General features: G+C 38.2%; 1 protein-coding gene across 17 annotated transcripts in view; it reads left to right on the forward strand.

The window, feature by feature from the left end:
- The window catches only part of RNF111 (ring finger protein 111), a 103,300-nt gene that overhangs the window by 27,295 nt on the left and 51,168 nt on the right, over positions 1 to 24,837 (forward strand). For all 17 annotated transcript variants that reach the window (XM_078333267.1, XM_035258730.3, XM_035258735.3 and 14 more), the window contains exon 2: positions 9,184 to 10,082. In XM_078333267.1, the coding sequence (XP_078189393.1) occupies positions 9,203 to 10,082 (880 nt within the window). In that variant the 5' untranslated portion in view covers positions 9,184 to 9,202. The remainder of the gene's footprint in view (positions 1 to 9,183; positions 10,083 to 24,837) is intronic.

Here is a 24,837-nt window from a genome sequence, read left to right on the forward strand (position 1 = left end):
GTAAGCACTATTATTATTCCAATTTTATATGCTAGAAACAGTTTTACAAGGAGCATGGCAAAGATTACTTAGGGGCAGAGTCAAGACTGTAACTCAGTGATTCCTGGATGGAAAATCTACATCACTGTTTATCACTCAGTATCCATTGAATATTTCGTTTCCATAATGTTTTCACATGGTTCTTAGATTAACTATAGCTTTTTGGTTATTGCATTGCATTCAGTTTCTCTAGCTTCCTATAAATTTTTCTTTCGAGCCAGAGTCTCCCTCTGTCAACCAGGGTGAAGTAAAGTGACACGATCTCAGCTTACTGCAACCTCTGCCTCCCAAGTTCAAGCAATCCTCCTGTCTCAGCCTCCTGAGTTACTGGAATTTCAGGTGTGTGCCACCACGCCTGGCTAATTTTTGAGATTAGTTGAGATTAACTAATTAGTATTAGTTGAGATGGGGTTTCACCATTTTGGCCAGGCTGGCCTCGAACTTTTGATCTCAAGTTATCCCCCTACCAAGGCCTCCCAAACTGCTGGGATTGCAAGTATGAGCTGCCACACCTGAACAAGCTTCCTCTAAAATATTTTTATTTTCTTTTTCCCAACTTCCTGTTGATTTGTAAAAATATTTAAAATATATATATATTTTTTATTTATATACATATATATAAATAAAATATATATATATTTTAAATTTATTCTACTCTTTTCTGTATCGTTCCAATTTTAATATATGTACTGCCAAAGCAAGCACTTAAAAATATTTTATAAGACTATTAGTCTTGAAAATTTCCTCTTAGTGATTTTGTCTGTTAGCTAGTTCTCTACCCTAAGTGTTTTGAGGTCTTTGTACTCAGAGGCAGCAGAGAATTTTACATTATTGAGAGCAAGCCTTAGCTGAGATAATAAACTCATTGAAACTTTATCTAAATGTAAGCATCGTTCTATCTTTGCTTCTCAGTTCCTCTTTACTTGTCAGAGGAGATAGTTATCCTAGACAGATCTCCCAAAAGGTAACTTTCCTTTGACTTCCGGCATCTGACAGTTCTAATCTCCATTTAACTGTATTTTCATTCTTCTTAATAGTGTTAGCAGAAGTATCCAGACCAACATGGAATGGAGGATGTCCCTTAATCTCCTCACTTAGATATCCCTTGTGCAGTTCCTCTTTTAGCCAGTCATTGTTTCATGGGTATCTGTATAGGTTAAGGAGTATAGTGAATGTCTTTGGATTTAGGTGGTTTAATCTCTTCACACTCCATGTAGATCATTCCTCTTCCAGTGTCTTTTAAATGCAACCAAAAGACTGACCAAGGTGACATTGGCAAATAGTAGGAAATTTTTCATTATATCAGCATAGAGACATCCAATAAGGAGATTGCTTGTCCTTCCTGCTCTCTACCTAGAAGGGTATCTAGGTTTTACTTGGGATCTGAGAAAAGTAAGGAGAAATTCTGAACTGCTTAATGCAGAAGTATGAACAGATCGATAGTGTTCTGGTGGATTATATGAATGACAGAGAATCTTTGAAAGTAAGAAAATAGCATGCTAGTTTACCCTGTTTTATAATTGAAAGAATATGCTAGTATTTTGGCATCAAATTGAATTTCCCATAAATTTTTGCTTAAGTGAAATTGTTATAATTGTTTTCGTGTAGGTCCTATGCCTCTCTTGTTAAATTTCATAGCAGATATTGAATCTGTTCACTCCTATTGTAAGTAGTATATTTTTGTTACTCTGTAGTATTTTCGAACTCATTTGTTTAAAGGAAAGTCATCGTATTTTGGAGTGTTATTTTCATTTATTTATTTTTTGGTAGATATATAAATAACTAGCCTGTCTTACTATTGCCAGTGGTTTTCTACTGTTGAGCTCATTTGTCAGGGTCATCTGCAAATAATGAAAAAAAAACTACCTTTTTAAGAAATATTTATGCCCATTCTCTTGTTTAAATTACTTGACTAGCCTTTCCAGAACAGTTTTATAACAGTGAATACCTTTTTTCTTCCATATTTTAATGAGAATGCCTATAGTTTTTCACTATTAACTGTCAGTTTTGTTTTTCCCTCAATTATATATGCCAAACAAAACATGTCTGTGAGCTAAATGCTGCAGTTTTCTAGTTTGAATACTTAACTTCTAAACTGTGAGCTTGGAGACCCTAAGAGACATGAGGAGTGATCTTGCTAGACTTGCTGCAAGATGTACCACTTTCCTGCTTAATATTTCCTATGTCTGAAGAAGCAGCATGTAGACGAGTTTACCAATTTTATATAGAAAAAATCTTTCGGCTCCCTCCTGTTCTTTTCCATGGGCAATCTCTGTTTTAAGGATTTGATTTCCCCTAGTTATACAATACATATCTTGCGGCTCCAAAGAACCTGAAAAAGGAAATTGGGCAATAGTGTATGTTCAAGAAATGTTAGACATTATTTTCCTAATTTTGTTATTCGTTTTCTCATTCTGCATGTTTTCTTTTGTATCTCTGCTGTTGGTGTCACCATATTCTTAGTTACCCAAGCTAGAAATACAGCAGTCATGTTTTACTTCCTTCCTTTTGCCTGTTCTTTTACAGATTAATGCAATTAAAGAAAATACTCATTGAGTGCCTACTGTGTGCCAGTCAACTGCTTTAGTTGCTAGAGATCTCCTAGATGAGATTCTCTCTTCCTTGGAACTTATATTCTAGTGAGCTGCTTTGTGTAATAAATAGGCTAACAAGATCTTTTCAGTTAGTAGCAAGTACTTTAAGAAAGAGAGAATATGAGTTTGAGTGATGAGGAAAAGAGGGTGAGTTTTTTAAATGAAGTGTGTTTTGGTCCATATTCTCTGAGAAGCAGATGCCAACATAGGTAAATATTCATCTTTCACATATTTATGCCCATTCTCTTGTTTGAGTGACTTTTCTAGCCTTTCCAGAATAATGTTTTATAACAATATCTCTTTTGAATTATTTTGGTGGTAAAATGTATGCAACATAAAATTACCATTTTTAAGTGTATAATTTGGCGTTAAGTAAACTGACATTGTTGTGCGGCATCTCCATCTGTTGCCACAGCTTTTATCTTCCCCGACTGAAATTCTGTAACTGTAACCATGACATTCTAACTCCTGTTCTCTGCTTCCCTCAGGCCCTCACACCACCATGTTACTTTCTGTCTGTGAATTTGGCTACTCTGGGTACTTCATATAAGTAGAATCATATAATGCTTTTCTTATTCTTTTACATAGCCTAATGTCTTTAAGGTTCATCCATGTTGTAACGTGTCAGGGTTTCCTTTTTATGACAGAATAGTGTTTCATTGTGTGTATCACGTTTGTTTATGCATTCATCACTTCAGTGGACACTTGTGATGCTTCCACCTTTGGGTTGTTGGCAAATAATGCTGTTATGATCCTCCCGCCTCGGCTTCCCAAAGTGCTGGAATTACATGTGTGAGCCACTGCACCCAGGCACAAATTGAGCTTATCTTACAGTTTCATAGCCATTATCCTGAGTGTAACTTTCTCCTTTCTTCCAGGAAAGGTAATAAGTTTATCAAGGGTCCCATTCTTCTTTTCATAACTGAGTACATTATTAGATTGTATACACCTAGCAGAAATCTCTTGAGAAATTTTAGTATGAGCTAATGCATTTAAGAGTCCAGAGTGATAACTTTTGAGGGAAAATACTTGGTATAAAATTTTGACTATTTAGAATATGTAACAAAGCATATTGTCTGTATTATCTAGATACAAGTAGTAGTAGTTATAGGTAGTAGAAGAGAATATTCTGTTAGGCATTTGATTTAATGCACTTAAGCTGGCACATAGTAAAATAAATAAGAGGATTAAAAATGTAATACTAACCCCAAGTGATATCCCTGTGGTATAAGTATTATTTTTTCCACTTAGTTATATCAAAAAGATAGTTAAATGGTAGACATATTTTAGTTCATTTTCTGATAATCTCTAAAACTTTCATAGAAAACTACCAAGTCATTTGTGGCTTTTTAAAAAAATCTTGTTTCTTTAGAGTCATGTAAGCAATAGTTACATTTTTATTTAAACTTGAAACAAGTATTCGTATTTATAATAGGTAGTGAAGCATCATACCAATAATAGTGTATCACAGTTTAGAAGTAGAGTTCCTCACTTTTACACTGTTGGTGGGAGTATAAAGTAGTTCAGCCACAGTGAATGACAGTGACAGAATGTCATTGTCACAATGACAGAACCATTGGTGATTCCTCAAGGATCTAGAAATAGAAATTCAATTTGACCCAGCAATCCCATTACTGAGTATATACCCAAAGGATTATAAATTGTTCTATAGAGACACTCGCACATGTATGTTCATTGAGGCACTGTTTACGGTAGCAAAGACCTGGAACCAATCCAAATGCCCATCAATGATAGACTGGATAAAGAAAATGTGGCACATACACACCATGGAATATTATGCAGCCATAAAAAAGGATAAATTCGTGTCCTTTGCAGGGACATGGATGAATCTGGAAACTATCATTCTCAGCAAACTGATGCAAGAACAGAAAACCAAACATCGTATGTTCTCACTCATAGGCAGGTGTTGAACGATGAGCATACATGGACACAGGGAGGGGAACATCACACAGTAGAGTCTGTTGGGGGTTGGGAGTCTAGGGGAGGGATAGTGGTGGGGTGGGAGGATTAGGAAGGCATAACATTGGGAGAAATACCTAATGTAGGAGACAGGGGAATGGAGGCAGCAGACCACCATGGCAAGTGTATACCTATGTAACATTCCTGCAAGATCTCTACATGTACCCCAGAAATTAAAGTATAATAATAATATAAAAAAGAAGTAGAGTTCCTCAGAGTTTTATCGATAATCTTAATGGGTTTTTCCTCCCTTTGCTCACTTAAACTTGTTTATAATGTGGATTACTAAATCCTAACCCTAATTTTTTGTTTTGAAAGTTAGTATTAGTCGGGTGTGGTGGCTCACGCCTGTAATCCAAATACTTTGGAGGCCAAGGCGGGCGGATCACCTGAGATCGGGAGTTCAAGACCACCCTGACCAACATGGTGAAACCCTGTCTTAAAAAAAAAAAAAAAGCATTTTTTAGTATCATGTTTTCTTAGTGCAGTAGTGGTGTATTCTACAGTAATATCAGGAGTAATTAGCGTGTAGTCATCATGACGTAGCAATAAAATGATTGGATTGATCTGTGCAAAGAAGGACTAGTATTATGGGTTCAGTATTGAAACAATGTATAACAGCAAGCCATTTATAATGTCACCAAGGAGATACATCTTGTACATATTCGCCTCCTTTGTAAATTAGCGAATAATTTTTAAAAAAATAAAAGACTAGAAAATATGGTTTGTTAAATAGCAAATAGTTTAGAATATTATCTCGTTATATTTGCTGCTTTTTAAGTTAAATGCAGTACTTCTGTTTATTTCTTTTTGAACTTTCCTCTTTTTCTCAATTTGCAATAGAGCATAATACAATACAGCAGTGGATTTTTTTTTTTTTTCTTGAGACGGAGTTTCACTCTTGTTACCCAGGCTGGAGTGCAATGGCGCGATCTCGGCTCACCGCAGCCTCCACCTCCTGGGTTCAGGAAATTCTCCTGCCTCAGCCTCCTGAGTCGCTGGGATTACAGGCATGCGCCACCATGCCCAGCTAATTTTTTGTATTTTTAGTAGAGACGGGGTTTCACCATGTTGACCAGGATGGTCTCGATCTCTTAACCTCGTGATCCACCGGCCTCGGCCTCCCAAAGTGCTGGGATTACAGGTTTGAGCCACCGCGCCCGGCTAGCAGTGGATTTTAGAAAAAAAAAAAAAAAAATTAGAGCACGATACAATACAATGATGGATATTGGAGAAAAAAAGATAGCATGAATAACTCCCTGGGTGGGAGCCTCTTAGTTTTATGGGTTGTTAATTTTCCATTTAATGACTGCATGACATTGTAACTCAGAGAAGTTACTGGTGTACAAACACACATGACAGAATCACCAAACCACCTCTGTTGCTCCCCTCTACCCTTGTCTCATTGGACAGACCAATTTGACCAAACATCAGAGCAGATTTAACCATAAAGAGTTAATTGGATTGTTTTGGCTTTGGGACATACAATGATGGAAAAGAAATTGGGTTTAGTTAATTGTGCTATGAATCACTTCTTTGTAAATTAATGTGTGGCTTCATATTCTCAGAATATGACTGTTTTTTGGCAAATTTTCATTGCTATGGGCTCCATTATCAACATGAAGACTTTGTAATTATGGGTGAGGGAGGAGTCTCATTTTTAATTCAGCCAATGAAGACTCCAAGATTTCCTCCTCTGAAATCCACCTGAACATAACTCCGACATGGATTTCTGGAAGAACCCCAGCTCTTTGCAAAATATGTCATGAGACTTCTGTTGCTGATGGAGTCTGTATAGTTTATCTGATGCCCAGAAATCTTGATACTTGTCCTCTTGACTTTTTTGTTTTTTTTTAACCTCTTGACTTTTTTGCAAGAGTTTTATTGAGATATAATTTCATTGGGTTTTTAGTATATTCAGAGTTGAATACTCAGCACCACATTTAATCGTAGAACATTTTCAGTTTACTGAAAATAAACTCTGTACTTTTTTGTTTGTTTGTTTGTTTTGAGATGGAGTCTTGTTCTGTTGCCCAGGCTGGAGTGCAGTGGCATCATCTCAGCTCACTGCAACCTCTGCCTCCCGCGTTCAAGGGATTTTCCTGTCTCAGCCTCTTCAGTAGCTGGGATTACAGGTGTATGCCACCACGCCCAGCTAATTTTCGTATTTTTAGTAGAGACAAGGTTTCACCATATTGGCCAGGTTCATCTCTAACTCCTGACCTCAGGTGATCCGCCCACCTCAGCCTCCCAAAATGTAGGTATTACAGGCTTGAGCCACCTTAGAAACTCTATTCTTTTTTGGCATCACAGTTGAATCCTCATATTATCCCCAGCCATAAGCTACCACATTCTGTCTCTATAGATTTGCCGATTCTGACATTCCATATAAAAGGGATCTTACATTATGTCATTTTTGTGACTGGTTTCCCCTTCTCAGCATATTGTTCATCCGTGTTGTAGCTTGAATCAGTATGGCTGTCCCCACCCCCATCCAAGGGGAAACCATTCTGAGATCCCCCAGTGGATGGCTGAAACTGTATGTAGTGTTTTTTTCCATATACATACATGACTGTGATAAAGTTTAATTTATAAATCAGGCAGAATAAGAGACAGCAACAATAAAATAGCACAGTTATAACAATATATTATAATAAAACTTATGTGACTGTGGTCTCTCTGTCATACTGTGAGTAACTGAAACCATGCAAAGTGAAACTGGATAGGGGGATCTACCGTATTTCATTTATTTCAATTGCTGAGCAGTCTTTCGTATGGATTTATTGTTCGTCAGTTGATTGGCATTTGTGATCCCACTTTTTGGCTATTATGAGTAATGTTACTGTTTACAAGTTTTTGTATGAATATATGTTTTCATTTCTCTTGGGTATATACTTAGGAGTGGAAATGCTGGGTCATATAGCAATTCTTTGTTTTATTTATTTATTTCTTGACACAAAGTCTTGATCTGTCACCCAGGCTGGAGTGCAGTGGTGCAATTGTGGCTCACTGCGACCTCTGCCTCCCTGATTCCAGTAATTGTCCCAAGTAGCTGGGATTCCAGTCATGTGTCACCAGCCTGGCTAATTTTTGTATTTTTAGTAGAGACAGGGTTTTGCCATGTTGGTCAGGCTGGTCTTGAACTCCTGACCTCCAGTGATCTGCCCGCCTTGGCCTCCCAAAGTGATGGGATTACAGACGTGAGCCACCACACCCAGCCTGTGTTTAATTTTTGAGGAACAGCCAGAGTGCTTCCCAAAGTAGCTTATGCCATTTTATATTTCCATCAGCAATGTATGAGGGTTCCAATTTTTTTTTTTTTTGCATCCTCTCCAACACTCGTTATTACCTGTGTTCTTTATTATAGCCATCCTATTTGGCCCCTCTCAACTGTTAGATCTGTACCTGTGTTTTATCACTGTGACTCCTGTTTTCTTGTTTTTAATTAAGGTGATCCTTGTCTGACTGGCCGTCTTCTGTAATTTGCTGATTACCATGCTCACGTTCACTCATTGTGTTCCTGGTTTATCAGTGGTCCTCCTGACCTAAGTTAGAGCTTGATGGCTGATCTTGGATACAGCCCTGCCTAACCTTGTAAATAAGAATAAAATAAGACAGTGGTTTTGATAGCTTTCTGTAGGAATAAGCCATTCCATGTCTTAATTATTGTCACTTGTTCTGATAATAAAGTTATATACTACAGTAACATGGCAGTAGTAAAGCTCTTTGTTTGTCACATTAACTGCCTTTCGGATGAGTATGTTTCATTTTGAGTCATGGCATTTGCTAGTTTTACATTATTTTCACATGTACATTGCATTGATGTAAATGCTTTAAATTCAAGTCTCCTTTTAGCAACTCGTAATTTAAGAGGTTGAAGGATTTAGATAGTGTATTAGCTGTAGGAAGTTTGATTTTTATATTCTGCTGTACTCTTTATTTAACTGAATGATCTTGGCTCTAATCTTTTCTGTATCTAAAACTGAAATGCTGTAATTGTGCCTACTACCAGGAGAATTCAGATTCTCATTAGAGAATTAACAGAATAGTATGAAGGAAAAAATAGGAAAGCGAAGCTTATATTCTTTAGCACATTATTAATGTTTCAATCCAATGTAAACATCTAGATGTACAGAAATATTTCATAGTAACCACTTTAAAATGTCATACCAGGAGTAAAACATGTTGTCTGATTAGTCTTTTGAATTCTCATTCTTTTATCTATATTTTACTGAAACAGGTTTTGAAGCAATTGTTTGATTTAACCAAATATGTTGCTGAAGGTAGTAAGATATACACTAAGATGAGTTTTTGGTTATTAGAAGTCTTTAAGTAGGCTTATGCTTTATATTTACTGTATTTCTAAAAATTGGGTGCATGAGGAGAGTGATCAGAGAAAAATGTTTTATAAGAACAGTGAAATAATTCATAACAGACATTTAATGTACTGATGAGGAAAAGACACTTCTGCCTTTATAAGGGATCTGCTCAGTGGACTTTGAGAACTCTTCAATTAAATAGTATAAAAAACACATTAAAAATCTTTTAAATATCTAATTTTGTCTTCTAGGCGTTCCTTAAAGTTTCCCATGTCTCAATGGACTCCTGAATATAACGAGCTCTACACCTTAAAAGTGGATATGAAGAGTGAGATTCCTTCTGATGCACCAAAGACACAGGAGAGTCTGAAAGGGATCCTTTTGCATCCAGAGCCCATTGGGGCAGCCAAAAGTTTTCCTGCAGGAGTTGAGATGATTAATAGTAAAGTGGGGAATGAATTCTCTCACCTGTGTGATGATTCTCAAAAACAAGAGAAGGACATGAATGGTAACCAGCAAGAACAAGAAAAAAGTGTCGTTGTGAGGAAAAAACGCAAAAGCCAGCAGGCTGGCCCTTCCTGTGTGCAGAATTGTGTCAAAGAAAACCAGGGAATATTAGGACTGAGGCAACACCTGGGAACACCAAGTGATGACGATAATGATTCCTCTTTTAGTGATTGTCTTTCTTCTCCTTCATCTAGTCTGCATTTTGGAGATTCTGATACTGTGACTTCAGATGAGGATAAGGAAGTCTCCGTGAGACATTCCCAGACCATTTTGAGTGCTAAAAGCAGAAGCCATAGTGCACGGTCTCAGAAGTGGCCTCGGACCGAGGCAGAATCTGTATCGGGATTGTTAATGAAAAGACCCTGTTTACATAGCAGTTCATTAAGGAGACTTCCATGCAGAAAGAGATTTGTAAAAACTAATTCCTCACAGAGGACACAGAAACAAAAAGAGAGGATATTAATGCAGAGGAAGAAACGGGAAGTGTTAGCTCGAAGAAAGTATGCCTTGCTACCTAGTTCTAGTAGCTCCAGTGAGAATGACCTCAGCAGTGAATCCTCTTCTAGCTCGTCAACTGAAGGAGAAGAAGATTTGTTTGTTTCTGCCAGTGAAAACCACCAAAACAATCCAGCTGTTCCCTCAGGTAAAAATGTTTAAGCCGAGTAACACATGGAACTGATTACATTGTATTTGCACTTATTTTTTTGGTTATGTCTTACTGATTTTGTTTTATATAAAAGGACTATGAGCATCTATTAACTTTTATTTTTAAGCTGTATAAATTACCAATTGTAGTATAGAACCCTGACTCTACTTCAAAAATAAAAATTAAAAAAATTTCGAGGACAAAAATAAGTCAGAGTTTTTTGGGGGAATAACCATTTATTACTTTTTTTTTTCTTTTTTGAAATAGAGTCTTACTCTGTCCCTCAGGCTGGAATGCAGTGGTGCAGTCTCGGCTCACTGGAACCTCCACCTCCTGGGTTCAAGAGATTCTCCTGCCTCAGCCTCCCGAGTAGTTGGGATTACAGGCACCTGCCACCATGCCTGGTTAATTTTTATATTTTTAGTAGAGACAGGGTTTCACCATGTTGGTCAGGGTGGTCTCGAACTTTTGGCCTCAAATGCTCTGTCCCCCTGCTTGGCCTCCCAAAGTGCTGGGGTTACAGGCGTGAGCCACCACACCTGGCCTCATTTATTACATTTTATACATACTGGATTATACTATGTATTATATGTGTTTTTAATTTATGGCACACAGTTTTTTTCCTTGTGTTTCTTTAGTATGTTTGACTTTTTTTTTTTTGGAGACTGAGTTTCACTCTTGTTACCCAGGCTGAAGTGCAATGGCGCGATCTCGGCTCACTGCAAGCTCCGCCTCCTGGGTTCAGGCAATTCTCCTGCCTCAGCCTCCCGAGTAGCTGGGATTACAGGCACGCACCACCACGCCCAGCTAATATTTTGTATTTTTAGTAGAGACGGGGTTTCACCATGCTGACCAGGATGGTCTCGATCTCTTGACCTCGTGATCCACCCGCCTCAGCCTCTATGAATACTTATTCAGCTATCTGTATGATGAATTCAACCGTAGTAAGAACAATACTAGTCACTGAAAAAAGACAAATAATAGTTTTTCTTTTTTTGAGACAGCAAGTGGGTCTGTTGCTCAGGCTGGAGTATGGTGATGCAATCTTCGCTCACTGCCAACTTTGCCTCCTGGGCTCAAATCATCCTCTCACCTCAGCCTTTTTAGTAGCTGAGACTATAGGCATACACCACCACATCTGGCTTATTTTTGTATTTTTTGGTAGAGATGGATTTTGTCAAGTTGCCCTGGCTGGTCTTGAACTCCTGAGCTCAGGTGATCCACCTGCCTCGGCCTCTCAATATTTTTTCTTTAAGTACTCTATTTTTGTTGTTTGCTGTTATCATGTTTTTTTATAGCTGAAAAATAATATTAAGTATCTGAGTGTTAACTTTTATTCTTTTTTTTTTTGAGACTGAGTTTTGCTTTTGTTACCCAGGCTGGAGTGCAGTGGCGTGATCTCGGCTCACTGCAACCTCCGCCTCCTGGATTCAGGCAATTCTCCTGCCTCAGCCTCCTGAGTAGCTGGGATTACAGGCATGCGCCACTGTGCCCAGCTAATTTTTTGTATTTTTAGTAGAGATGGGGTTTCACCATGTTGACCAGGATGGTCTCAATCTCCTGACCTCGTGATCCACCCGCCTCGGCCTCCCAAAGTGCTGGGATTACAGGCGTGAGCCACCGCGCCCGGCCAACTTTTATTCTAATACTAAGACCCAGAGACTTTTGGTCCTGACAGTATATATTTTAATATGGACTGTTTCCTATCAGTGCTCTTGTGCATGTGTGCTCTTGCTCATACTCACTGTCTCTCTCTTTTACACACACACGCACACAGAGTAAATGTGATATTTAAGTAGAATAAGTTGATTTGCAGACAGTCCAGAAATGTATGTTTTATGTACATGAACCATCCTAAGGTGCATCAGCTTTACAGCTGTAATTTAAAGGGAGTTGTTGAAGTGAGCATTGAAGAGCTAAGTCTGAACTGAGGGAAAAGATTAATTTCTTGTGAAATTAGGGAATAAGGGAGTGGGCTTAGGGAGAGCTTTCTAAAGGGCTAGCTGGGATCATGGTTTCTGATACTAACAAAAGCTTTCCCAGTTTTACCTTATTTCTTACGTGATAAGGTCAGGGCCTGCTAGTCTACTTTTGGATGTGCCATTTCTGCTTCTTTTCTTCTTTATGAATTCCTTTCTCTTTCAAGACTCTCTTTCCTTTTTCATTTTTATTTTTCTATTTTTGCCAGAACCCCAAAACCAGTAATCTTGTTTTAGTTACCATATCTTAGGCTTAGCCATGTTCAGCTCAGTTTTAACCTATACAAATACTTGTTTTGAGAAGAGTTCATTTTGCTTGTCTACAACCAGCTGAGAGGTATGTAGAGTAAACCATTCCCAGAAGTTTCTTGAGAATAAGGGAGATCAGTTGTCTTGCTTAATTGTCACATTTTTCTCAAGTGATCAGAATGTGAATTCATTAGTTTTGGAAGCGGGAACAGCAGAGCTCTGTTTTGCTTGAAGTTAGTGTAACAGGATGGTTGATGTCAAGCAGAAGTTCTAAGGAGCTGATGTTTATAGGGGAATGAGAATATAGTAATTGAATGTAATTATCACTGCCAGGAGTTCATATATTCTCAACTATTAAAGAGAAGTTTGAACTTAATTCATTTTAAAATCTTATTTAATATTTACTGTAGCATGTGGTTTTTTACTGCCTTTCTTGGCAGAATTACATCATTTTAACTACATTATTTTCATATATTATACTCAAACATTAGAAACAGAAATCCAGAGTGTTGAAACCAAGTACACCCAATGTTTTCTGGTTTCTAGACAAGTGATTTCCTTTAAACTAGTTTCTTAAAAAATAATGATTTAATAACATTCACATGATGTGGAATTTTTAAAGTATCAAGTAAGTATAAAATAGGTAATAAAAATTTATCTCTTCTTCAGATGCTCCAGTCTTACTATTACTCAGAAGTAATCACTATTAGCAGTTTATCTCCTTCAGAAAATGTGAAAGCCTATTTAAAGATAAATAAATAAATTAAGTGGCTTTTTAAATATCACTATGTATAGTTATCTCATTCTTTTTAACATTTGCATAGTATTCCCTTTGTATGGATGTTCCGTAATTTAATCAGCGTTTGTTAGTGGGTTTTTGCTGCATTGAGTTACCTTTTGCTTGTGTTTTGTACACATACGTAAGTATATCTTAAGGAATAATTTCTAACAGTGTTTTAGAAGGTATATGCATTTAAGATTTTGTTAGTGATTGTTACCAGGATGCCCTCCAAGAGGTTTGCATTAAATTCTTCGTTGCTAATGTCATGATGATAATAAAAATACCTACCACTGGTTGGGGCGTACTCTGTGCCAGGAATGTTCTGTTTTATGTGTATTATTATTGAATCCTTCTAGTACTCTTAGGAGATGGATTCTATTATCATGACGCTTATATTACAGATGAAGCATTTGGAAAATCAGTTTGGAATGATTTTTTTAAAACTATTTTTAGAATAAGCTGAAATATTAATGGGATTTTATTATCAAGAAATCTCAGCTCTTTCAAAGAATTAACTTCCTTAGATTTCTTAGGAGATACATTATTTCCTAGTTATATTTTGAATGATTCAAATAAAGTGATTTGGCAAAAAGTTTTAGCTAATTCAAATGGTAGAGTAGAACTTGAACTCAGGCTTTCTGGATGGAGTTGGAATGTCTCAACTTTTAATTTGATTTATTTACTAAAAGTTAATATGATTTGTATGGATGAATGGATATTAGTTACTCTGGAGCTTCCGGGACAACTTTTTCATATATAATTGTGTATATTTAACTGGCTTTAGCAAATCATCTACAGTATGCATGTATTAATTCATTCTCACGCTGCTAATGAAGACTTACCTGAGATTGGGTAATTTATAAAGAAAAGGGGTTTAATTGACTCACAGTTCTACGTGGCTGGGGGAGCCTCGCAATCATGTCAGAGGTGAATGAGGAGCAAAGTCACGTCTTATATGGCAGCAGGCAAGAGAGAGCTTGTGCAGGGGAACTCCCATATATAAAACTATCAGATCTTGTGAGACTTATTCACTACCATGAGAAGATGGTATGTGGGAAACTGCCCTAGCCCCTCCCAAATCCCATGTCCTCACATTTCAAAACCAATCGTACCTTCTCAACAGTCCCCCAAAGTCTTAACTCACTTCAGTATTAACTCAAAAGTCCACAGTCCAAATTTTCATCTGGCAAGTCCCTTCCGCCTATAAGCCTGTAAAATCAGAAGGAAGTTAGTTTCTAGATGCAATGAGGGTACAGGCATTGACTAATTACACCCATTCCAAATGGGAGAAATTGGCCAAAACCAAGGGGCTACATGCCCCATGCAAGTCCAAAATCTAACAAGGTCAAAACTTAAACCTCCAAAATGTGAGACTCAAGGGATGAAAAAATAAGAAATAAAGAAAAAGCTCTAAAATGATCTCCTTTGATTCTATGTCTCACATCCAGGTTATGCTGATACAAGAGGTGGGCTCCCACAGCCTTGGGCAGCTCTGCTCCTATGCTTTGCAGGGTATAGCTCCCCTCCTGGCTGCTTTCATGGGTGGTGTTAAGTGTCTGCAGCTTTTCTAGGCTCACGGTGCAAGTTCTGTTGATGCATCTACTATTCTGGGGTCTAAAGGACAATGGCCCTCTTTTCACAGCTGCACTATGCAGTGCCCAAGTGGATACTGTTTATGGGGGCTCCAATTCTACATTTCCCTTTTGCGCTGCCCTAGCAGAGGTTCTCCATGAGGGCCCCATCCCTGCAGCAAATTTCCATGTCGACATCCAGGCATTTCCCCCCAGACATCCTCTGAAATCTAGGCAGAGGTTCCCAAACCTCAGTTCTTGATTTCTCTGCACCCATTGGCCCAACACCATGTGTAAGCCACCAAGGCTTGGGGCTTGCACCACATTGAGCAACAGCCCGAGTTGTAAGTTGGCCCCTTTTAGCTATAGCTGGAACTGAAGCATCTGGGATGCAGGGCACCATGTTCTGAGGCTTAACAGAGCAGGGAGAACCTGGGCCTGGCCCAGAACACCATTTTCCCTCCTAGGCCTCCAGGCCTGTGATGGGAGAGGCTGCCTAAGGTCTTCGACATGCCCTGGAGACATTTTTCTCACTTTCTTGGTGATTAACATTTGGTTTGTCATAACTTAGGCAAATTTCTGTAGCTGGTTTGAATTTCTCCCAAGAAAATTGGTTTTTCTTTTCTCTCACATTGTGAGCCTGCAAACTTTGCAAATTTTTATGCTCAGCTTCCTCTTGAATGCTTTGCTGCTTAGAAATTACTTCCACCAGATACCCTAAATTAGCTCTCCCAAATTCAAGGTTCTGCAGACCTCTAAGGCAGAGGCAAAATGCTGCCAGTCTCTTTGCATAGCAAGTGGGATCTTTACTCCAGTTCCCAAGAAGTTCCTCATCTTCACCTGAGGCTACGTCCGCCTGGACTTTATTGTCCATATCATTATCAGCATTTTGGTCAAAGCTATTCAAGAAGTCTCTAGGAAGTTTCAAACTTTCCCACATCTTCCTGTCTTCTTTAGAGCTCTCCAAACGGTTCCAGCCTCTGCCGGTTACCCACTTCCAAAGTTGCTTCCATATTTTTGGATATCTACAGCAGTGCCCCACTCTGTTAGTACCAATTTACTGTATTAGTTCATTCTTATGTTACTAATAAAGACATACCCAAGACTGGGTAATTTATTTTATTTTATTTTTTGAGATGGAGTCTCACTCTGTTTCCCAGGTTGGAGTGCTGTAGTGTAATCTTGGCTCATTGCAACCTCCGCCTCCTGGGTTAAAGTGATTCTGCTGCCTCAGCCTCCCAAGTAACTGAGATGACAGGCCTGTGCCACCATGCTTGGCTAATTTTTGTATTTTTAGTAGAGACTGGGTTTCACCATGATGTCCAGGCTGGTCTTAAACTCCTGGCCTCAAGAGATCCACCACCCACTTTGGCCTCCCGTGGTGCTGGTATTACAGGTGTGAGCCACCACACCTAGCAGCCAAGACTGGGTAATTTATAAAGGAAAGAGGTTTAATTGACTCACAGTTCCACTTGAGTGGGCAGGCCTCACAGTCATGGTAAAAGGTGAATGAGGAGCAAAGTCACATCTTACGTGGTGACAGGCAAGAGACAGCTTGGGCAGGGAGCTCTCATTTATAAAATCATCAGATCTGGTGAGAATTACTACCACGAGAAGATGGTATGTGGGAAAATCGCCCCCATGATTGAATTATCTCCACGTGGCCCCACCCTTGACATGTGGGGATTAATACAGTTCAAGGTGAGATTTTGGTGGGGACACAGCCAAACCATATTGGTGCATCGGTATTTATTGGCTATTGCCGTAATGAACTGATGGAAAAATGTTTTGCATTTTAAGTATTTTTTTAGTATCTTAACAAGGCTCGACAGTTTTATATAATTAACTGCCATATCACCTAAGAATTAGTTAAGTCAATATTTTACACTGTATGGCAAGCAAAAGTTTATTTGTGGTTCTTTTAGGTTTTGTTTTGTTTGTTTGTTGAGACAGAGTCTTATCTGTTGCCCAGGTTGGAGTACAGTGGCGCAATTACGACTCACCGCAGCCTCAACCTCTCTGGGCTCAGGTGATCCTCTCACCTCAGCCTCCTTAGTAGCTGGGACAGCAGGTGTGTGCCCCCACACCTAATTTTTTTTTTTTTTTTAAATAGAGACAGGGTTTTGCCATGTTACCTAGGCTAGTCTCGAACTCCTTGACTTAAGTGATCTGCCTGTCTCGGCCTCCCAAAGTGCTAGATTATAAGTGTGAGCCATTGCACGTAACCAGTTTATTTGTTACAATCAACAGATTTCTGGAAAATGTTTGCTTATTGCTGCCCCTTCATTAATTGGCATTTCACTTTATTAGGGCTTTCTATTTGCGTGTAGAAAGCTGAAATGATATGTTACTTGGGTTAGCAAGTCTGTTGGACATTGAATTTTTCCCAGTTGTCAGTGACACTGATAATTTATACATTCTGTTTTGTTCCTCTAATATTTGTCAGCAGCTTCACATATTTAAAATAACCTAACAGAAGCTGGGTTTGAGAACAGGTGTTTTAGTGATATATTTCTAGGGTCTATTCAGAGAACAAACATTACTGGAACTAATTAACATTTAACAGTACTAAAGCGTTAGTTTCCCAATTAATTGTGGATATTAGCACTTCCTTATACTCTACTAGCTTTAAAATTAATAGATATTACAGATTATATCTCCTTCAGTCTTGAAGGAAATGTAAATGCCAAATATGCTCCTCAGTAAGAGAGTTTAAGTCAGTCCCATTTTACCACTGAGGACAAAAAGAAGTTTTGTCTATCTTGCTTTGAAATATACAGTTTTAAGGCTGTTGTTAAAATAGTTATATGTCTTATAGTTATTAGCTTATTTATATATAAAATGTTGAACAAATGTTAACTTAGAATTAGTGATTATTACCCACATTTCCTGAAAATAAGTTTATTCACACAGCATCGTATACATAGGTGTCTTGAGAATTGCTGGGACCATTATTTAAGTCATCACAGTTTTTGAGAGCATAGGACCCTCATCTGCTCTGCATGAGGTATGGAACTTACTGATTCCAGGAGAGACACATCACTAGAAATTTTGTCTCAAACTACAGATATCACTGTACTTATAGTAGGACTTAAAAAATTATTCAGTAGCTGTATTTTTATGTTTTTCACATGTACTCCATACTGTATTAACTTTTTAAGTTTTTTTTTTTAAAAGTTTGCTTAAAAAGATAACTTGGAATTATAGAGTCCCAGGATCAGGAATTATATCAGAAGCTGTGAATACTTCTATCCCTCTTTTTGTAAAGATAGCATTGATAGTTATACTTTCTTTTTGTTTTATGGTTTTATTTGGGAACTTTTAGACACACAAAAACAGAAATATGAACTCAGCGTCTCACTTCAGTTGTTGACATGCTGCCATTCTTATTTCATCTCTCACTCCTCTTTTTTTTCCGGGAGAATATCACAATTGTAGGCATCGTTTTACTCACAGACACTTCAGCACACATGGTTTAGTTCTTTTTTGTATATGGCATCGTTTTTGTAAACTGGTACTTAGGTCTAAAAGGTTGCTTAAGTTCAAGTTCAGTTCTGGCAATACTTTGTGGGTGATACTCTGTGCTTTCTGTTGTCTCGCGAGCTTGATCAGAGGGTTCAGATGGCATCTTGATCCTTCCATTATAACGTTCCCCTTCGCCTTTTGCTGTAATGTTTTGTTTTTAGCAGTTATTAATGGCGTTGCCCAGATTCATTATATCATTAGGGGTTATAAAATATTGATATTCTAATTTTATCATTTTGCTTAGGTTTCTTGTCTGAGGTTCTTCTATAAAAGAACATTTCGTTCATCAGCTAATTGGTTGTTCTGAAATTCTGTTCATGCAGGAAAGGCAAGACGAATGCTTGATTTTCTTTCTTCATTTACCACTTCTCAGAATGTCTTAGTATTCTAGCAGCATCCAAAGAGGTTTTTTCATTTTCGAGTATCATTATGGATGCATGAATTTTAGTATATTTGATGAGTTTCAGTTTGTTGCAGTCTTTTTATAATTTTAAAATGATTTCATCTTTGGCCATTGGGAACATCTTCAAACTGGGTCAGTGCTCTTTTGGTGCCATCCTAATAGTCTTTGATAACTTCCCTGCTCTCTGGTCTATCAAGTTGGTGCAGATTAATCTACATTTCCTGCCATAGACCTAGAAACAGCCATTCCTTTAACAACTCCTGATTTTCTTTTATTGGGAAGTGATAGAGACTAAAGTCTGGGAATTAAGGTGTTTTTTGCTCTGCTGGGTTGCCAATGCTCTTGGCTTTTTTGAATTTAACTTTTAGTTTTTTTGTTTGTTTTTTTAAGAGAGAGGGTCTCACTTTGTTTCCTAGGATGGAGAGCAGTGGTGCGTTCATAGCTCTCTGCAACCTTGACCTCTTGGGCTCAAGTGATCCTCCTTCCTGCCTTAGCCTTCCGAGTACCTGGGACTACAGCACATGCCACCTTGCCCCACTAATTTTTAAATTATATTAAAAATTTTTTTAGAGATGAGATCTTGTTATGTTGACCATTTTCGTTCCCAATTCCTGGACTCAACTTATCCTCCTATCTTATACTCCTCAGTTGCTGGGATTACAGGTGTGGTGTGAGCCACCATGCCTAGCACATTTTGACTGTTTTAACAGACAAAGCTAGGAATTTGAAGATTTTGGAATAACATAAATCATTAATTTAACTGAATATCTCCGTTGCAAGTTTAGGATTAGGGTTTTTATGTAAGTGGTTGTTTTGTATTTGTTTTTGTTCTTGCACAGAAAACCCCGATTCTTAACAATATTAACCATTACTTATTTGCCTTATTGTAGAGAAACCATAAGTACATACACATAAGCGAACTAGTTTCAACATAAAACTTACCTTTCATGGCAAAACCGCCATTGCTTTTGCACAAACCTAATCCAGTAATTCTAGTGAGTACGGTTTAAGTATTTTGTTTTGTATTGTGCCTTTTTGGTCTTGGCCAGTTTTCTGTGTGGTTATGTTATCAATTTCGTAGGCATTTTAGGGTTAGCTTTTTCAAGGTATTTTTTAAAAAGCTTTAATTTCGCTTTTTAATTGTGTAAAACATTTACCTGGCTTCGAAGTCAAAACTTTAAAACAAGATATACTCAGTGAGGTCTAACTTTAGTTTTGGTTAATTCTTTTTTTTCTCTCTCTTCAAAAATAAACTGAAAATATGTCCCCCTTCTCTTACTCAAAAGTGTCCCTTGCTTTTTTCACTTAATATACACTTTTGTTGGGGTATCCAGAGATACTGTAGAGGAATGAAATATGTATCTCTGTGTATCTCATCTCTTTTCATTCCTTTTGTTCTTAAGCTTCGTCGTACTCCCTTGGATGGTTGTACCATAGTTTGTTCAACCAGTTGATGAACAGTTGGCTGACTTTTTTTTTCTTCTAAATAGCACTTTAATAAATATGTCATTTCCTATTTTTTGCCAGTGTGTCTTCAGGATAGAATTCTAGAAGGGAGTTGTTGAATAAAGGATGAGTGCATACGTTATTTTGTAAAATATGGCCACATTTTTCTCCATAGTTATTGTAACCATTTTGAATGCTTACCAGCAAGGGTGCCTGTTTTCTCAAAATCTTTCCGAAAGAATATTGTTGTCAGGGGGTTTTGGTCCATCTGATAGGTGAGAAATAGCATGTCAGTACATTTTAAATTTGTATTTCTTTTTTTTAAAATGTGTAATTTATATCTTTTCATATGTTTTAAAAACCTTAAGTCATTTGTATTTCTTTTTCTGTGATCAGTCTGTTTATTTATTTATTTTTTTGCCTGTTTTAATATCAGGATGTTAGTCTTTATTTTTCTGTACATTTTTAGAAGCTTTCTGTATATTAGCAATACAAATCCTTTATAGTATACACATTTTTCACAAATTAATTAGTAATTTCTTGACTTACATACTTTTTAAATTTTTTTATTTTTAGTAGAGATGGAGTTTCACCATGTTGGCCAGGCTGGTCTTGACCTCAAGTGATCCACCCACCTCGGTCTCCCAAAGTGCTGAGATTACAGGCGTGAGCCACTGCACCCGGCTGGCTTCTATACTTTTATGCTGATTTTTAAAAATCTTTTTGTCTCTTTTGGAGACAGGGTCTTATTCTGTCACCCAGGATGGAGTGCAGCATTGCCATCTTGGCTCACTGTCTCATGAGTTGCTGGGATGTCAGGTGTACACTCCTACGCTTGGATAATGTTTGTATTTTTTTTGTAGGAATGGAGTTTCGTCATACTGCCCAGGCTGGTCTTGAATTTCTGAGTTCAAGCGATCCACCTGCTTCGGCCTCCCAATGTACTGGGATTATAGGCATGAGCTAGCACGCCTGGCCAACATTTTTTTTTCGCAAATCATATTTATCAGCTTTTATTCTTACTACTTCTGAATTTTGAGTCATAATTAGGAATACTTTTTCCACTCCAAAGTTCTAGCAGAATTAGCCCATTTTCCCCAGTCCTTGTACTTAATTCTTTAACATTTAGAGCATAGATCCACTTGGTGTTTATGTATAATATGAAAAATGAACTGAAGTTTTTCTCGTGTGACTATCCAGTTGTCTGCAAACCAGTCATTAGCATCTTTCTTTTTCCTGTCGACTTGAGCTGTGTTAGCTTTGTCACATGTTAAATTTCCCATGTGCATTTGGTCCTGTTCATGGAGTTTTTATTCCGTCTTACTACTCTTGTCTGTCCATGTACTGGAAGAGCACTATAGAGTCTTCAGTGTTTTTCTAGATATTGCTGGTTGTTTATTCTTCCAAGGGAGCTTTATAATCAGTTTGTTTATATGGAGGTGGTGGGGGTAAGGGAGGTCTATGATGGTACTTTTTGGGGATTGCATTTGTAGAGTACATTATGGAGATCGGACATCTTGGGATTTTTGAGTCCTCCTATTCCAGAATATGGCATGTCTTTTCATTTGTTAAGGTCTGGTTTTGTATCTTCCAGAGTGTTTTATGTTTTTTAAAAAACATTTTTATTGAGGTATAATTAACTACTATAAAATTCATTTTTTAAAGTGTAAAATTTGGTAATTATTTTTTGAGACAGGGTGTCGCTCTGTTACCCAGACTGGAGAGTGGTGGTGTGGTCTCCACTTACTGCAACCTCTGCCTCCAGGGTGCAAGTGATTCTCCCACCTCAGTCTTCCAAGTAGCTGGGACTATACAGGTACATGCCACCACACCTGGCTAATTTTTGTACTTTTTGGTGGAGATGGGATTTTACCATGTTGGCCAGGCTGGTCTTGAACTCCTGACCTCAGGTCATCCACCTGCCTCGGTCTCCCAAAGTGCTGGGATTGCAGGTGTGAGCCACTGCGCCCAGCCCAATTTCGGTAATTTTTAAAAGTAAATTTAGAATTGTGCAGTCATCACCACAATACAGTTATAGAATATGTCTATCAATCCTGGAAGATCCCACCTGCTTTCTTACTGTCAGTCTTTGTTCCTATCTTCATTCCCATCAACCTCTTTTTTTTCCCCCTTTTTGTGGATATTTTATATAAATGAAATCATACAATATGTGGTCTTTTACATCTGGCTTCTTTTACTTAGCATAATTTTTTTTTTTTGAGGCAAGGTCTTGCTCTCTTGCCCAGTGCAGTGGCAATCGCAGCTCACTGCAACCTCTTCTTCTCAGGCTCAAGCAATCCTCCTGCCTCATCCTGCCAAGTAGCTGTGACTACAGGCGCATGTTTCCACGTCTGGCTAATTTTTATATTTTTTGTAGAGACGAGGTTTCTCCATGTTGTCCAGCCTAGTCTCCCAACTCCTTGGCTCAGGTGATCTACCTGCCTTGTTCTCTCAAAGTGCTTGGATTATAGACATAAGCCATGGGGTCCAGCCTAAGTTAGCATAATTTTTTAAGGAGGTTAATCCATGTGTAGCAGGTATCAGTAATTAGTTTTTATTTATTTATTTTTTGAGATGGAGTCTCGCTCTGTCACCAGGCTGGAGTGCAGTGGCGCAATCTCGGCTCACTGTGACCTCTGCCTCCCGGTTCAAGGGACTCTTCCACCTCAGCCTCCCGAGTAGCTGGGACTGCAAGCGTGCACCACCACGCCAGGATAATTTTTTGTAGTTTTAATAGAGATGGGGTTTCACCATGTTCGCCAGCATGGGCTTGATCTCTTGACCTCATGATCTGCGCACCTTGGCCTCCCAAAGTGCTGGGATTATAGGCATGAGCCACCACGCCCAGCATTAGTTTTAATTTTATTAGTTACAGTATATTCTGTTTGTGTAGATATACCACATTTTGTTTATTTAATTGTCAGTGATGATGTACTTTGTTTGTTTGTTTGTGCGGTGGAGTCTCTTTCTGTCGCCTAGGCTGGAGTTCAGTGGCATGATCTTGGCTCACTGCAACCTCTGCCTCCTGGGTTCATGCAATTCTCCTGCCTCAGCTTCCTGAGTAGCTGGGATTACAGATTCACACCACCACACCTGGCTAAATTTTTTGTATATTTAATAGAGATGGGGTTTCGCCATGTTGGCCAGGCTGGTCTTGAATTCCTGACCTCAAGTGATCCACCCACCTTGGCCTTCCAAAGTGCTGGGGTTACAGGCTTGAGACCCTGCGTCCACCCTGGAAACTCTTATTGTGTCTCAAAGCACAGACGGACTAAGGTCACCAGAGAGTATAGTGGCTAACATTGCTTATTGCTGATGCCGAGAGAGTCCGTGATGTCTTACCAGGAGATAGAAATGGACTTTGAGGAGTTCATAAAGAGCTCTCAGAGAAACCATTGTTTTGTTATTGTTCTTACACTGCTCATATTCTTTCTAGCCTGGTAGCCAGAGAGAGATGTTATTTTTCTCATGATTTAAAAGGTATAAACAACCTAGCTAACCTTAAAAAAAAAGTTCAAAGAAAATCACCCACAGTCCTACCAGTCTGTCTTAGCCATACTTGTTTTTTACCCTTTAGTATTTCTAAATGTAAAAGATAACATGAAAATAAAATCGACCCATTAAGAAGGATCTGTTCTCCTGATTTTCTTTTAAGCTGTGCTATTTCATAAGATTAATTTTATAATTATTTTAGGAATGTTTCCCTTTTTAAAAATTTTAAATAGCTGTTTTACTAGAGAAACACTAGATTGTAGATGCCAAAATGTTGCCTATTGTGAATATGCTTTAGTTATATAATTTTTATGTATTATGTTCAAGTTGTGCACAAAGTCCTTTTTAGAAAAATAATGATGTTTAAGGAATAGAATAAGAGTGCCTAAGCAAGCTATTTATACTTTTAGTTACATAATCTCTGTATTCATAAAAAGTTATATAAATTGAATTTTCATGCATTAGCAAAACTAGCTTTGTATCATTTATCATTGAGGTTTCAAAATGTTACATAAGCCACGTAAAAGGTGTTTGATAATGTTAGCTTATTCTTTTCTACAGTGGTTTTTTTTTTTTATTTTTTAGTTTTTCCTCTTTTTTAAACAGGTTTTTGTTTGTTTGTTTGTTTGTTTGTTTGAGATGGAGTTTTGCTCTTATTGCCCAGCCTGGAGAGCAATGGCGCAATCTCAGCTCACTACAACCTCCACCTCCTGGGTTCAAGCGATTCTCCTGTCTCAACCTCCTGAGTAGCTGGGATTACTGGCATCTGCTCCCATGCCTGGCTAATTTTGTATTTTTATTTTTATTTTTTTAACTAGAGACAGGGTTTCTCTAGTTGGCCAGGCTGGTCTCGAACTCCCGACCTCAGGCGATCCACCTGCCTTGCTCTCCCAAAGTGCTGGGATTACAGGCGTGAGCCACCGCATCTGGCTTAAACAAGTTTTGTTTTGTTTTGAGACAGAGTCTCATTCCGTCACCAGGCACCAGGCTGGAGTGCAGTGGCGCGACCTCGGCTCACTGCAACCTCCGCCTCCCAGGTTCAAGCAATTCTCCTGCCTCAGCCTCCCGAGTAGCTGGGACTACAGGTGTGCGCTTAAACAGGTTTTAAAAGAAATTTTGTAATCTCCATGTAGAACTGGTAATGTCTAGTTTATGGATTGAAATAAGGAAGGTTTTAAAAATATTATGACTTTTCATTGATACATAAAATGCTTTTAGTTTTTGGTTTGTTTTTCAGTCAGAGTCTCGCTGTGTCACCCAGGTTGGAGTGCTGTGTCGTGATCTTCGCTCACTGCATTCTCCACCT

The sequence above is a fragment of the Callithrix jacchus genome, chromosome 8 (assembly GCF_049354715.1).
Source record: "Callithrix jacchus isolate 240 chromosome 8, calJac240_pri, whole genome shotgun sequence".
NCBI lineage: Eukaryota > Metazoa > Chordata > Mammalia > Primates > Cebidae > Callithrix > Callithrix jacchus.